Source organism: Pipra filicauda, unplaced genomic scaffold (assembly GCF_003945595.2).
Source record: "Pipra filicauda isolate LSUMZ 115617 unplaced genomic scaffold, ASM394559v2 scaffold352_size854550_pilon, whole genome shotgun sequence".
Lineage (NCBI taxonomy): Eukaryota > Metazoa > Chordata > Aves > Passeriformes > Pipridae > Pipra > Pipra filicauda.
Window position 1 is genome coordinate 240,198 of NW_024104479.1, and position 12,681 is coordinate 252,878.

At 60.1% G+C, this 12,681-nt stretch overlaps 1 protein-coding gene across 1 annotated transcript in view; it reads left to right on the top strand.

Moving 5' to 3' along the window:
* The first annotated feature begins 2,194 nt into the window (after nt 1-2,194).
* PDE2A (phosphodiesterase 2A) overlaps nt 2,195-12,681 on the top strand; it is a 36,507-nt gene continuing 26,020 nt past the window's right edge. Inside the window, exon 1 of the mRNA XM_027717832.2 lies at nt 2,195-2,262. Coding sequence (XP_027573633.1) covers nt 2,195-2,262 — 68 coding nt within the window. The remainder of the gene's footprint in view (nt 2,263-12,681) is intronic.

The following is a 12,681-nucleotide window of genomic DNA, read 5'->3' on the forward strand; positions in this document are numbered from 1 at the left end:
TTGCAATAAAAACAAGGCTTCGGGTTCCTCTGTGTGTTTTTTTCTGTTCTTTATCTGTTCCCAGGATAAATGTCAATGAAAATGGAAAAGCTTTTCTCTGTTTCACCGTTTTCTTCCCTCCCTGAAAGAGTCCTCATATTTGAGAGGGAAAATGGTGGAAAAATCAGAGAGGGACACCCCCCCCCCTCGAAATTGCTGAAATTGAACTTTCTCATGGATATTTCTATGGGCGTGGCAGGACCGGGAGGGATTAAACAGATATGTAGATGTGGCCCTTGGGGACATGGTTTAGTGGTGGGCTCGGCAGTGCTGGGGGAACGGTTGGACTTGATGGTCTTGGAGGGCTTTTTCAACCTTAATTAATCTGCAGTTCCACGATTCAAAGCAGGAATCGGTGTGGCTCGGACCATCCCGGGAAGCTGGGCTGGGTGTCTCCAGAGGAAGGAAGGTATCTCCTTGCATGCACAGCATGGGAGCTCACAGCTCTGAGCGTGATGTAGAACCCATTTGCAGGGAAAGGATCCACAGAGCAAATTGCTTTGTATCAGCAAATACATCTCCATTAGCGCTGGAATTGGTATCCTGCACAATGTGCACTCGAGGACAAAGCCCGGCTATTCAGAGCTCACAGAATTCAATCCTGTGGCTGAGGAGTCTCAGCAGAAGGCAAAGCAAGGCTTGTTTCATATTCACGCCACAAATATCGGTACGAGGGCACAGAGCTGGAACGCTGCCTTCGGAACGCTGACAGCACCTCGCCTTCCTGGAAGTAAATAAAGACATGCAGCCTGTGTCAGTGCCCAGTGCAGGATCACCAGCAGCTCTAGCAAGGAGAAGCAAGAGAGATTTGTAGGAGACACTGTGTTGGACTCTCCCAGGACCCTCTCCTGCCAGCCAGGAGGTCAGGATAAGGCGTCCCCACCAGACGCACCAGGAGGAAGTTTCTTTGTGAATCTCACTGGCCACCTTTGAGCAGCAGGTCAGGCCAGGGAAGTCCATGCCCTATAGCAACCCAACTAGACAGGGGACATCGCAGGGAGGGGACGGGCCACCACAGGCAGCATCTCCACCACCAGGCACATTCCTCCTCCTCTCCGTGGGCTGGAAGGGCTACCCAGCAATGTCCACCCAGCGATGTCCACCCAGCGATGTCCACCCACCTGCCTGGGCACCCAGGCTGCATCCAGTGATGCCCACCCAGCAATGCCAGCCTGGGTGCTTCCAAGCAAGAACGAGCGGGGATTTCTCTGCCAGGCCCCAGTCAACGAAGAACCCTGGGCAGGAGATCTGCAGGTTCAAGCTGGGGGCTCACCCATGTGGTTGGGACCTGCTTGTGGGCAGGGACCCGCTCTCTGTCAGGGCCCTACCTGTGGCCAGTGCTGTCCAATATTACAGAATCACAGAATTCTGATTTGGAAAAGCCGAAACCATCAAGTTCAACCGTTCCCCCTGCACTGCCAAGCCCGCCACTAACCCTTGTCCCTGAGTACCACATCTCCACGCGTTTTAAATCCCCCCAGGGATGGTGACTGCAGCGCTTGACTGGGGAAGAAATTGTCCCTAATATCTAATCCAAACCTCCTCTGGCACAACTTGAGGCAGTTTCCTCTTATAGAAGAGGAAATATACTGCTTAATGCCGCTCAGTGCCTTTGGGAAAGCAACCTGCTGGTCGGGTGTTGCCTAGCGCTGCTCAGCGCCCCTGGGACAGGGACCTGTGGGACCGGCGCTGCTCGGTATCGCCGTGCGCTGCCGACGTCCCCGGGTAGCCAAGTAGACGAGGCTTGCGGTCCCGGCAGGGCCAGAGGCGCCGGGAGGGACGGCTGCGGCCGCGGGGAGCGCGGGGCGGGCAGGGCCGGTGCGGGTCCCCAGACAAAGGCGGGCCCCCCCCGGCGCGGAGCGGCGCTCGGGCGCGGCCGGGCGCGGGGCGCGGTGGGCGGCGGCGGGCGGCAGGTGCGGCCCCTTCGGCCCCTCCGCCGAGCGCTCGGCCCCCGCCCAGCCCCGCGGAGCCGCAGCAGCGCCGTCAATCAGCGGCGCCCCCCCCTCCGCCCTCCCCTCCCGCACGCCTCGGCGCGCTGCATCGGGCTCGGCGACAGCGCCGAGCTGAGCGCGGCGGGAGTCTCCGCTCCCAGCCGGCACCGACAGTCGGGCGCGGCGGCGGCGGGGCTGGCAGGGCTGCCGAAGCATGCGGAGCCATGGGCCAGGGCTGCGGACACTCCATCCTCTGCCGGAGCCAGCCGTACCAGGCGGCCGCGTCTGACCTGTGAGTCCCCTCCCGCCGGCACCGGGGATGGGGGGACCACGGCAGGAGGGAGGGATGCTCTGGGAGTGATGCTGGGCGAAGGAGGGAAGGAGACACCAGGGCGGCAGGAAAAAGTTCCTCCTGCCTGACAGCTGGCAGGGAGGAGGTGGCAGGGGAATGACAAGAGTCTGTGACCCCCCTTTCCCCCACCCTGTTCCCCACTTGCCACCTACGTTAGCCCAGGGCAGGTCATCGCTGGCGTCCCTGTGACAGAGGGCTGGTGTGAACAGAATCTCCCTGTTTCCCCATCTCCCTCACCCCACGGTCATTTCCTGCAGGGGTGGAAGGCTCCTGGCCCAGTGGTGGGCTGCAGGGGGGCCCTGGGTGACTTTGTGAAATGCAGGTCAGGCCTCTGAACTGTGATTTCGTTGGCTTCACGCAGGTCAAGAGAAGCCGCCCCTTGCACACCCACCCACGTACACAACAGGTCTGGGGGTCCCGGTGCCACAGAGCCTGTCTGCATCTGGCGAGGGGGGAATGGGGCTCCAGGGGTCACAGTGGTCTCGTTCTGCAGCAGAGACATCGGGGGCTTTCAATGAGAGCGTGGGGTGACCTTGCTGAGGGATGACAGTGCTCCCTGGAAGCGGGGAAGGGTGATGCTCTGAAGCGCCCACGTGGGAAGAGGGGCTGAGCTGGATAACGGGAATCTGGCGGTGCCTCAATTCCCGTGGCCCACGGGCTCGGCTGGGGCTGGCGGAGACCCCCGGCTCTGCCCGCGCATGTGCGGCGCTCACGAGGCTCCACAGCTGCCGGGGAGCAGGCTGGGCACGGGCCATTCACAGGACCTGGGTGCTCTGCCTCCTGGGTACCGGGAGATCTGGGGTGCTCCCGGTCGCTTCCCATCCTACCCCGGTGGGATCAGGCTCCACATTGCCAGAGGGCGAGCTGAACCGCGGGAAAGGGATACAGGTGTAGGGCAACGAGGAGGGAGGCTGCTCAGTGCTTGGATTCCTTTGTCTGACAGTGCCAGCTCCACATGCTTGGGCTCTGGCTGAACTGCCTGGCTCAGCAGCTCACGCAGGGAGCACCGGGACCACCGCTCCCTGGGGGCACCTTGCTGCACTGGGATGTGCCCAGGAGCAGCCCCAGGTCTCCGTGAGCAGGTGCTTTAGGTGATGACAGGAGTATTGGGGTGCAGGGAAGTTGTTGCCCAGTCCTGCCCCAGCCCAACACATTACCCTCCAGCATCACCGGTTTTTACACCTTCGTGAGGTCACCTTTGGATGAGAACTTTACCCCTCTCTGTAGAAAACACCCTCCAGCATCTCTGGGGTGTGGGGCTTGGACCCACCTTGTCAAGACCCCAAGAGCTGCCAATCCTCCTACGCTGCCACGGGTGCTGGGTCTGTCTCTGCAGGCAGCATCCTTCCCCCAGCTCTCCCGGCTCACTCCCTGGTGCTGTGTGTGCTTTGTTCCCTGCAGAGATCCTTCCCTGGTGCTGCCTGCACATGTGCACGTGTCCTTTTCTTTAAGCAAAACACACAAAGGTCTCAAAATGCCATGCAGCCCCCATGTTCCCTCCAGCTGGAATGCCTCTGCTGCTCTCTAAAGGCTTTTAAAAAAGGTAGATGATACAAAAACTTGGCGTAGCCGAGTTGGCTGTGCCCCTCAAGCTGCCCCGGGCAGGAGAGGTGGGAATGGTGAGCCCAGCTGCTTCCCCCTTTTACCCGGGATATAACCACATGTCCCTCACAGATATTTGTCCCTGTCCCTGCATACCCCGAGGGTTATACAGAAGTGGAAAAGCTTCCCAGGAGCTGTCAGAGGATGATGCCCTTGGCCCTGCAGCGCTGGCTGGAGGGGTGGCCGTGGTGAGCCCAGCGCTGCGGGGGGATGCTGCCGCCTCCCTGCTCCCGCTCCAGCCCCCTGGTGTTCGATGCTGGCCCGGGAATGCCGCGTGCGGCCGGGATCCAGCGGCGGCCCGGCTCTCCCACGTGCACGGTGCGCTTCATGCAGGGAGATGCAGGTGCAGCCAGTCAAGTGCCATTTTGCCTTATCCAGGTCACGTTTTAACCCATTTCCGCCTTTTCCCCCGGCGGGAAGCGGGTTCCCGGGTGGGCGGCCGCTGACCCGGTTAGCAGTGGGTGGGATGTCGGAGTGCCCGTAGCTGCTGCTGTCACAGCATCTGAGAGCAGCCGGGGCAGGGGGAGAAGCCGCCGAGCTCTGTGGATGGAAAACACGAAGGAGGAGACGCCGCTTTGAGCATCCCTGCGGGAAGGACCCGGCTCAGCGGAGCTTGGGAGAGGTCAGGGCTTCCTTCGGGCCGTGGGCAGGGCTGCCCGCCCCCTGCCCAGCCCTCCCTGCTGCTTGTCTGGCAGCTGCCTGGCAGGAGCAGCCGCACAAATATGTGAGCTGGGCAAGTGTCACCGTGCTCAGCGCTGGACCGGTGACAGGGTCAGTGCCAGGCACGTGACGGAGGAAGGACCGTGGCTGCAGCCACAGCTGGGATGAGGCTCCATCCTGCCCGAGGCACGGCCGGGAGCCCCTGGGCAGCGGCAGAGGGACCAACCTCGTGTCCTGCGAGGGGACAAAGATGGTTCTTATGCATCTTTGCAGGGGGGTGTTAGTCTGTGCTGGCTGTTCCAGGTCAGTGCCAGGGCCCGGATGGTGTGTGCCCACATCAATGCCAGAGCCTGGATGATGTGTCCCCATCAAGGCTCATGCAAGGGTGATGTGTAACGCTCCACCCCCATTTTACCTCCCTGATGCACCAAACTGGGAGCTGCTTTCTCTGGAGTCCCAGCCTGGAGGGTACCTGGGGGAGCAGCTGGAGGGGCTGATGGCATGAAGTGACATTTGTGATGCTGCTGATGTCCCTACCTGCCACTGCCCATGTGTCCTGGGAAGGGAAACTCTAGTCCCTCCACGTTGTGCATCCTCACACTCCTCCTGCTTGCCTCTCAGCGTGCAGCCCGGGGGCATCCATGGCCGTAGGACTAGGTGACCTTTAAAGGTCCCTTCCACCCCAAACCATTCCACAATTGTGGGGCTTGCTCCAGTGGCATTAGCCCTGCAGAACCCAGAGAGCAAGGCTGTCTGGGACACGGGGGCACAAGCTGGGCTCAGCCGCCTTTTGGAGCATCTGCAAAGGTGAGGGTGGGCTGTTGAGCCCCCTGGAGAACTCCCCAGACCCTCTGCTCTGTGGTTATTGCTGGTCCCTGGGCTGCATGTGTAAAGTGCCATGGAAAATACCGACTCCATCACCCCATCAGTGTGGCTGGGGTGGCTCCACTTGCCAGGGAAAGGGGTTCAGTGGGGTGAGGGCAACCTGACCCCCCATTGCTGGGTTCTCAGATGATCTTCTCCAGGTTTTCCAAAGCCTCAGGCTCTTCTTGCCCCTGTATCTGGGGTTCTTCAGTGTCACCCACTTGCCTGGGCACCCAGCCCTGGAGCTTGGAGGTGCCTGGTAAGGGAATGGAGGGGAAACTCCTGTCTGTGAGCATCCTGCATCCTGCACCTCACCATGGAAGATCCCCAAGGTGAGCCAGGAGCCTCCCCTCCATCACCCTGGGACATCCCCCTGAGCATCCTCAACTTCAGAACAGCCAGTGGTTTGGAAGTGTTGGGAATCAGGCCGGATTCTGGCTCTGTTAGTGAGGGATCTCACCAAGTGTGTCCTGGCCATCATCTCCAGCAGAGCCCTGCACATTCCCCACGAGCTGTGCTGCTCCGGGGGCTCCGGGAGGCTGATCATCCATCAGGGAGTGAATGCAGGATTCCCCAGGGCAAGGATGGATGCAGCAGCCCTTTCCGGGAATCCTTCCTTCCTCCTCCTCCCCTCTGACCCTGGTCCCTGCTTTGGCTTTTGTCTCCTTCCCAGCTTCCACGTGGCTCAGCAGGAGCTGTGTTGGGCTGTGGCCAGAAATGCCGGCAGGGCCCAGAGCTGCCTGGGACTTTCTGCCTGTCCAGCTTTCTCCTGTCCTCCTTAATGGATGGACCTGTCTGGAGGGGGGAGTGAGGGGGATGGAGGGTGCTGGGAGATGCTTTGCCTGCCACTGCTCCATCGGCACAGCAGCAGCAGCGGGGTCAGGGATGGAGAGGCTGCTGAGTGTGGGCAGCCTGGGGCTCGGATCACCTGGGTGATGATCCCAAGATTTGATATTTGGGGGGGGTTGGAGCCTGGACTGTGGGATGGACTGGATGGTTCAGGTTGGAAAGAATCTTAAAGCCCACCCAGTTCCAACTCCCCTGCCATGGGTAGGGACACCTTCCACCAGACCGGGTTGTTCCCTGTCCGATCTGGCCACGCAGGAAAGTGTAGGAAGGTGTTTGGGAACACCTTGTAGGAAGATGTCCCCAAGCCTTGTCACCCACATAGCACCCTGGAGGGATGGACCAGCACAGTGGTCTCTGGGACTTGCTGAATGCCATCTCAGGAATGTCCCTGAGGCTGATTATTTGGCAGCAGCAGCCCTTGGTCCTGCTCCTGTCCCAAATCCTGCTCTCAGCCCCAAATGCTGCTCCTGTCCCCAGATCCTGCTTCCCAGCCCCAAATGCTGCTTCTGGACCCAAATCCTTGTGCCCTGCCTGCAGCACCAGTGTATGGAGTCAGAGGGGAGGAATGACTTGGGAGCATCCTGGGTGGGTTCAAGCCTTCTGGGTCTTTGTCAGTTTGTGTTTTCTATGATCAATCAAAGAGAAAGAGGAGGAGGATTTGGAGGTCGGGTGGGGTGCATTTCCCACTGAAAATATTAACCCCTGATTTTTTGGCTGGGGCTGGGGAGGGGGTTAGGGCCCAGCCCGAGCGTTGCAGCCATTGAGGACAGCCTCACCACGTGTTTTGGCATTCCCAAAGCCCTCTGCTCTCCAGATGTGCTGGAGGTCTGATGCACCTGAGGATGGAAAAGCAGCCAATAGCTGCTGGGGCAGACCTGGCATGAAGTGCTGACTGAGCCAGAAACCTCCCCTGGCTCCCAGTCTCTTCCCAACCCCTTCCCAGCCCCTTCCCAGGCTGTTATTAACTTGCACGTTTCAGCTGGGTGACTCAGAAGACACCGAGGAGCTATTTATAAGGAGGATTTGAAAGGCAGAGACTGGTGGAGGGTTTTCTCCCCCCTTCTCTTCCCTTGAGCTGTTGCTGGCCAAATGTGGCTGTGCCCTGCTGGGCTGTGGAGTAGGGTCTGGAGAGGGATCTGTCTGTGTCCCCTGGGGTTCAGTGTCTGCTTGTTATGGGGTGAGGATGCTGATGCTCCTAGTGAAGCCTCCAGGCAAACCCCTCCTTGTTGATGGGCACCCCAAATCTCACCCCGTTGCAGCAGAGCCCTAATGCTTCTGCCTGCGAGGGCAGATAACAGGCAGGGCTGCTGGAATTTGAGAACAGAGGGAGCTGCAGCCTGGAACAGGAGCCCTGGCAGGTCTGATGGCCCCAGCCTGGCTCTGAGGCGTGGAGCCCTGCCAGGCGGTGGCATCGATCAGCCTGGTGAGGGTGTCACTGCTCGGTGGTGATGCTCCATCCCTCTGCTCCAGGATGTCCGTGCGGCTTCGCGGTGGTTTGAGGTTTATCCTCACACTGGAGCTGCCCCATGTCCCTTCTCCTGCAGCCAGGATGGCTCCACAGCCCTGTCCTCGAGCAGCTCCTTGCCAGAGCTCAGCTGGAAGGACACAAGTCCGTGGGTGCAGCTGTGTGCCTCCTTGCTTAGGGTTAGCATTAGGTGAGGATTCGATTTTGGGCTAGGGTTAGAGTTATGGTGGAGGTTGCTGTTACCTTTAGAGTTAGAGCTCGGGTTAAGGCTAAGTTTAGGGTTAGGTTTATAGTTAGGTCTCTGTTTAGGTTTAGGGGTAGGCTGGGTCTAAGTTTAAGGTTAGAGCAATGGCTAGGCCTTGGGTCAGGGTTGGGGTGAGGGCTGGACTAAACAAAGGGTGAGCCTCCCAGGACAAAGGCATGTGGCCCACCCTGTGCTCCCTTGGCACAGCACGCTCCATCCTCCCCATCAGCACAGCCTTGTGGCCTCCCCATCCATGGCTTTTCCCCTTTGGCCGTGCCAGAGCCTGGCTGGGACCTGCCGTGGGGTTTGGTTTTGTCTCCCACCCGTCCTGGCCTCCCCAGGGAGGGGACAGGTGCTGAGTCAGCAGCGCTGCTGGAGGGAAGCCCCAAAACTCGAGTGTTTTGCTGAAGCTCGGCCGAGGAGCGGTGGGGCCGGGTGGGGACCAGGGGGGTGTCGTTGAGGTGTGAGAAGTGTCCGTGAGCCCCAGGGTGTTGGTACCCCACGGCACTGCCCTGGGAGTGGTGTGGGAGCCGGGAATGGTGTGGGAGCCGGGAATGGTGTGGGAGCCGGGCTGTGTGGGTGGGCTGTGTGGGGAGGACACAGGGGCTCTGCGGAGGAGGGGGCTTGGCGCTGCTGGAGACCCCCCCGCCTCCCCCCGCTGCGCAGGCAGGGACAGGGACAGCAGGTCCGTGGGCTGCAGAGAAGTGCCGAGTCAGGCAGGGTGTGCGTTGCCATGCACGGAGCCGGGAGCGCGTCGGGAACGAGCTCCACGTGCCAGCCGAGCGTGTGGAGAGCCGGAGCGCAGCCAGGGGGGACCTCAGTCCCCTCCCTCCTGCGACCCCCAGATCTGCAGGCACGGCAGAGAGCCACAGTGCTCCCAGGAGGGACCACGGTGACGCCCTGGGAACCCCGTTCCCATCCTTACCTGTGCGGTTCAGTTGGATTCTGGCTCCTGAACCGGCCCTGTCGTGGGGATCCCAGCTCAGGGGAGGGGATGAGGCTGGGGACTCTTGCCAGGTGGCACCTGCTCTGTCCAGGCTCCGTGAGGCAGGGGAGCTGGAGCCAGCAGTTCAACCACAGGAAGGCCATTAATTAACGGAAAGCACAATCCAGGATTAAAAGCCTGACCTGCTCCGGCACTGGTCCCAGCACCAGTGGGATCTTGGCTGTGCCAGGGACCATCCCAGAAGGATACACCAGGGGAGGTTTGGATTGGATATTGGGGAAAATTCCTTCCCTGAAAGGGTCCAGCACAGGCTGCCCAGGGCAATCCCATCCCTGGAGGGATTTAACAGCCATGTGGATGTGGCACTTGGGGACATGGGTCAGTGGTGGCCTTGGCAGCGCTGGGGGGAATGGTTGGACTTGATGGTCTCAGTGAGCTTTTCCAACCCCAACAATTCTGTGCTTCTGTGATTCCACGTGGCATCTCTGTGGCCCATTCCAGGACTGAGCTGCATCTCTCAGCCAGCTCCATGTCTCCCCCAGTACCCACACCCGCCCCGGGGCTGTGCCCCCACTGCCACTCCCCTTCCCCAGCTGCCCCTTCCCCTCCTCTCAGGGAAAGCTGAGGCTTTGGAAATTAAAAACTCAGCTCAGCTCCAGGGAATGGGGTTGGAAGTCTCAGACAAAGCTGTTCTCACCCTGATGAGCCTCCAAGGCACGAGTGGCTTCGAGCTGTGTCCTCTCCTGTCCCTCTGCAGATGGTCCCTGCTCTCTGCACTCTGGCTCACAGGGATATTTGGATCATCTGGGAGGGGATCCCAGGCCACTGAGTGGCTCTTGCTCGTGCCATGTTCACAAATGGAGGATCCAGGGAGAAACCTGTGGTGGTGGTGCCTTGGAGAGGATTCCTGCTCCGAGGGGGCTGCTGTTCCAGAGACGGATGGGGCATGGAGAGCAGAGGCAGGATCCTGGGTACTGCTCCATTGCTGCTATTTTCAAGAGAAAAAAAGGCAGAAAAGGGGAAAACCAGCAAAGGGCAGATGATGAGCACGTGCTGAACCGCTACCACCAGAGGCCTTTTCCCCCCCTCTAGTTACCAACTAAACTGACTAATTTAAAGATGAGTTGGCAGCGTCTGTAGTACTGTGTCTATCCAAGGACAATTCCCCAAGGATTCAGGATAACTGTGTGTTGTCTCTCTTTCCTTGCCATTCTCCTACCTGGTTTGGCTCCCTCGGGGTGCTGGTGGCCTCTCTTGGAGGTCCCTGTGGTGTGGCACTGCTGCTCGTGTCACCAGCATTCCTGGTGACCCACCTTGGGGACAGCTTGGTGGGGAGTTCCCTCCTGCATCCAATGGGCTGGGTCCTGGAGTCATGGCATCCTGCAAAATCAGAATGGGGATTTGCAGGGCTGCCATGCAATGGGGACAGGGATTTGCAGCCTTGCAGCACTGCCAGGCTTTCCAGCCCCATCACCAGGGCCAGCTGCGTTCCTGTGGCTCCTGGCAGCCCCAGGAATTTGCAGGGATGCTGTGGAGTGGGGACGGAGATTTGCAGGGGTGCTGTGCAACAGGAATGGGATTTACAGAGATGCCACACAATGGGGATTTGCAGGGATGCTGTGCAATGGGGACAGGGATTTGCAAGGGTGCCACGCAATGGGGATGGGGATTTGCAGCCTTGCAGCATTGCCAGGCTTTCCAGCCCCGTCACCAGGGCCAGCTGCATTCCTGTGGCTCCTGGCAGCCCCCAGAACTGGTCTCCCAGCCTGGCCATGAGGCAGCTGCCTGCACGGGATCCGGTGCTCCAAGGCCAGGAGCACCTGGAGCAGCGTGTTTGATGAGCAAACAGGGCTCAGCCTCCTGCAGCCGGATCAGCAGCCTGCACGGGTTTGCTCAGCAAACAAATCCCACCTGGCAAAGCTCCGGTGCCGTGAGTCCCCTTCCCGCCGCGCTCCCGCAGCTGCCGTGTCACTGCCCAGCACCCCTCAGGACCTGCCCAGTGTTGTGCGGGTCTGGAATTACCCAGGGCTGATGATGGCTCCAAAATAAGCGTGGGAGCTTGGCAGCCATCCGTGCCTGTCCTGCCCACAGGTGCCAGGGTGGTGCTTAACCAGGAGCACCCACGCCGGGATCCGTCCTGTGGATGTGCAGGGTGAAATCCTTCGGCTCCAGAGAAGTCTTTTGGCTCTGGACTGGGTGATTGCAGGAAACAGGCAATTTTCTGTCACTGCTGGAGGCTGGGGAAGGTGGAAGCTGTGTCAGCAGGTGCTGGCCCCGGAGGTTGGCTGCTCTGTGATGGAGGAGAGGTGTCTGGGTGTTTGGGGACCTCAGAGCTCCCTATCCATGCCAGACCAGCACATCCCGCCATTGCTGCTTCCCTTGCTCCAGGCTCTCCCATGCTCCCCCTCTGCCCCAGCCCATCCTCCCTCTGGGGTCCTTGTCCCCCCATCACACACCGCCCACAACAAAGGCTTTATTGAGGTGGGGACAGACACCCCCTTCCCTCTTCCCTTTGCCTGGAGACTGGGGGATGTGATCCCAGCCTTTCTGTGGGTCGGTTGGCTGCTGCTGCAGCTGTCATCTTCCTCTGCCTCCCATTTATTTTCCCCTCCCAGATACACTCTCGAGCCCCAGAGCCAGGACTCCCCCCTTTGCCCAGGCACTGGTGCCCACCTCAAGGACCCTTTTTCCTCCTGTTCCGTCATCCCTGGTGTGCTGGAGGCGTATCCTGCCTTTTGCCTTGGCTGCCAGAGCAGCAGGGCTGTGGTGTGGCTGGGATGGGGCTGTGGGTACTGAGCATTCCTGCTCGCTGCCCACCACCCCTGCAGAGTGAGCAGGCCCTGGGGTCACCCCTGTCACCTTGTGGGGACACTGCCACAGAGCTCTCTGGTGCCAGGGCCAAGCCACCCTCCAGGCTTCCAGCTCCTCCAAAGTCACCAGAGTCACTTGTGCACTTATGGGCCACTAAGTGCTGTAATTACAGATATGCTTTAATTAACATAATTGCGTTTCTACACAAATAAAACATTTGGCACAGTTAATTCCAAGGCTGCAGCTCCAAACACAGGGCTTCCTGCCCCCCCGCAGTGGTGGCAGGGGGACTGGCAGAGAGTGGGGTTCTCACCTCCCTGCAGGAACATCGTCCCAGTCCCAGCCAGAGCCCGAGCCAGAGCCCCCATTTCTTCCTGGAGTCCCCTGCCCTGGTTTGGTGGGGACAACTGTGCTGTCAGACACAAGGATTGCTGGGACACAGTGCTGGGATTGCGGGGACACAGCCCAGGGTTTGATGGGGCTTGGTGGGACACAGCACTTGGTTTGTTGGGAAGTGGCCTGGAACTGCTGGACCACCGTACTGGGCTTCCTGGGATGCATCACTGTGATTGTTGGGATGCAGCACTGTGCTTGCTAGGCCATGCCACTGGACTTGCTGGGACACTGTACTGGGCTCAGTGGGAAACAGCACTGGGATTTCTGGGATGCAGCAAACCCAGTGGTTTGTTGGGACACGGGACTGGGCTTGCTGGGATGCAGCTCTGGGGTTGCTAAGACGTAGAGCAGGGCTTGCTGGGACACAGCACTGGGTTTGCTGGGACACAGCACTGGGCTTGCTGGGACACAGCACTGGGTTTGCTGGGACACAGCACTGGGTTTGCTGGGACACAGCACTGGGCTTGCTGGGACACAGCTGGAGCCCAGCCCTTGCAGCTGTGCCAGTGGGCGCTCGCCCCA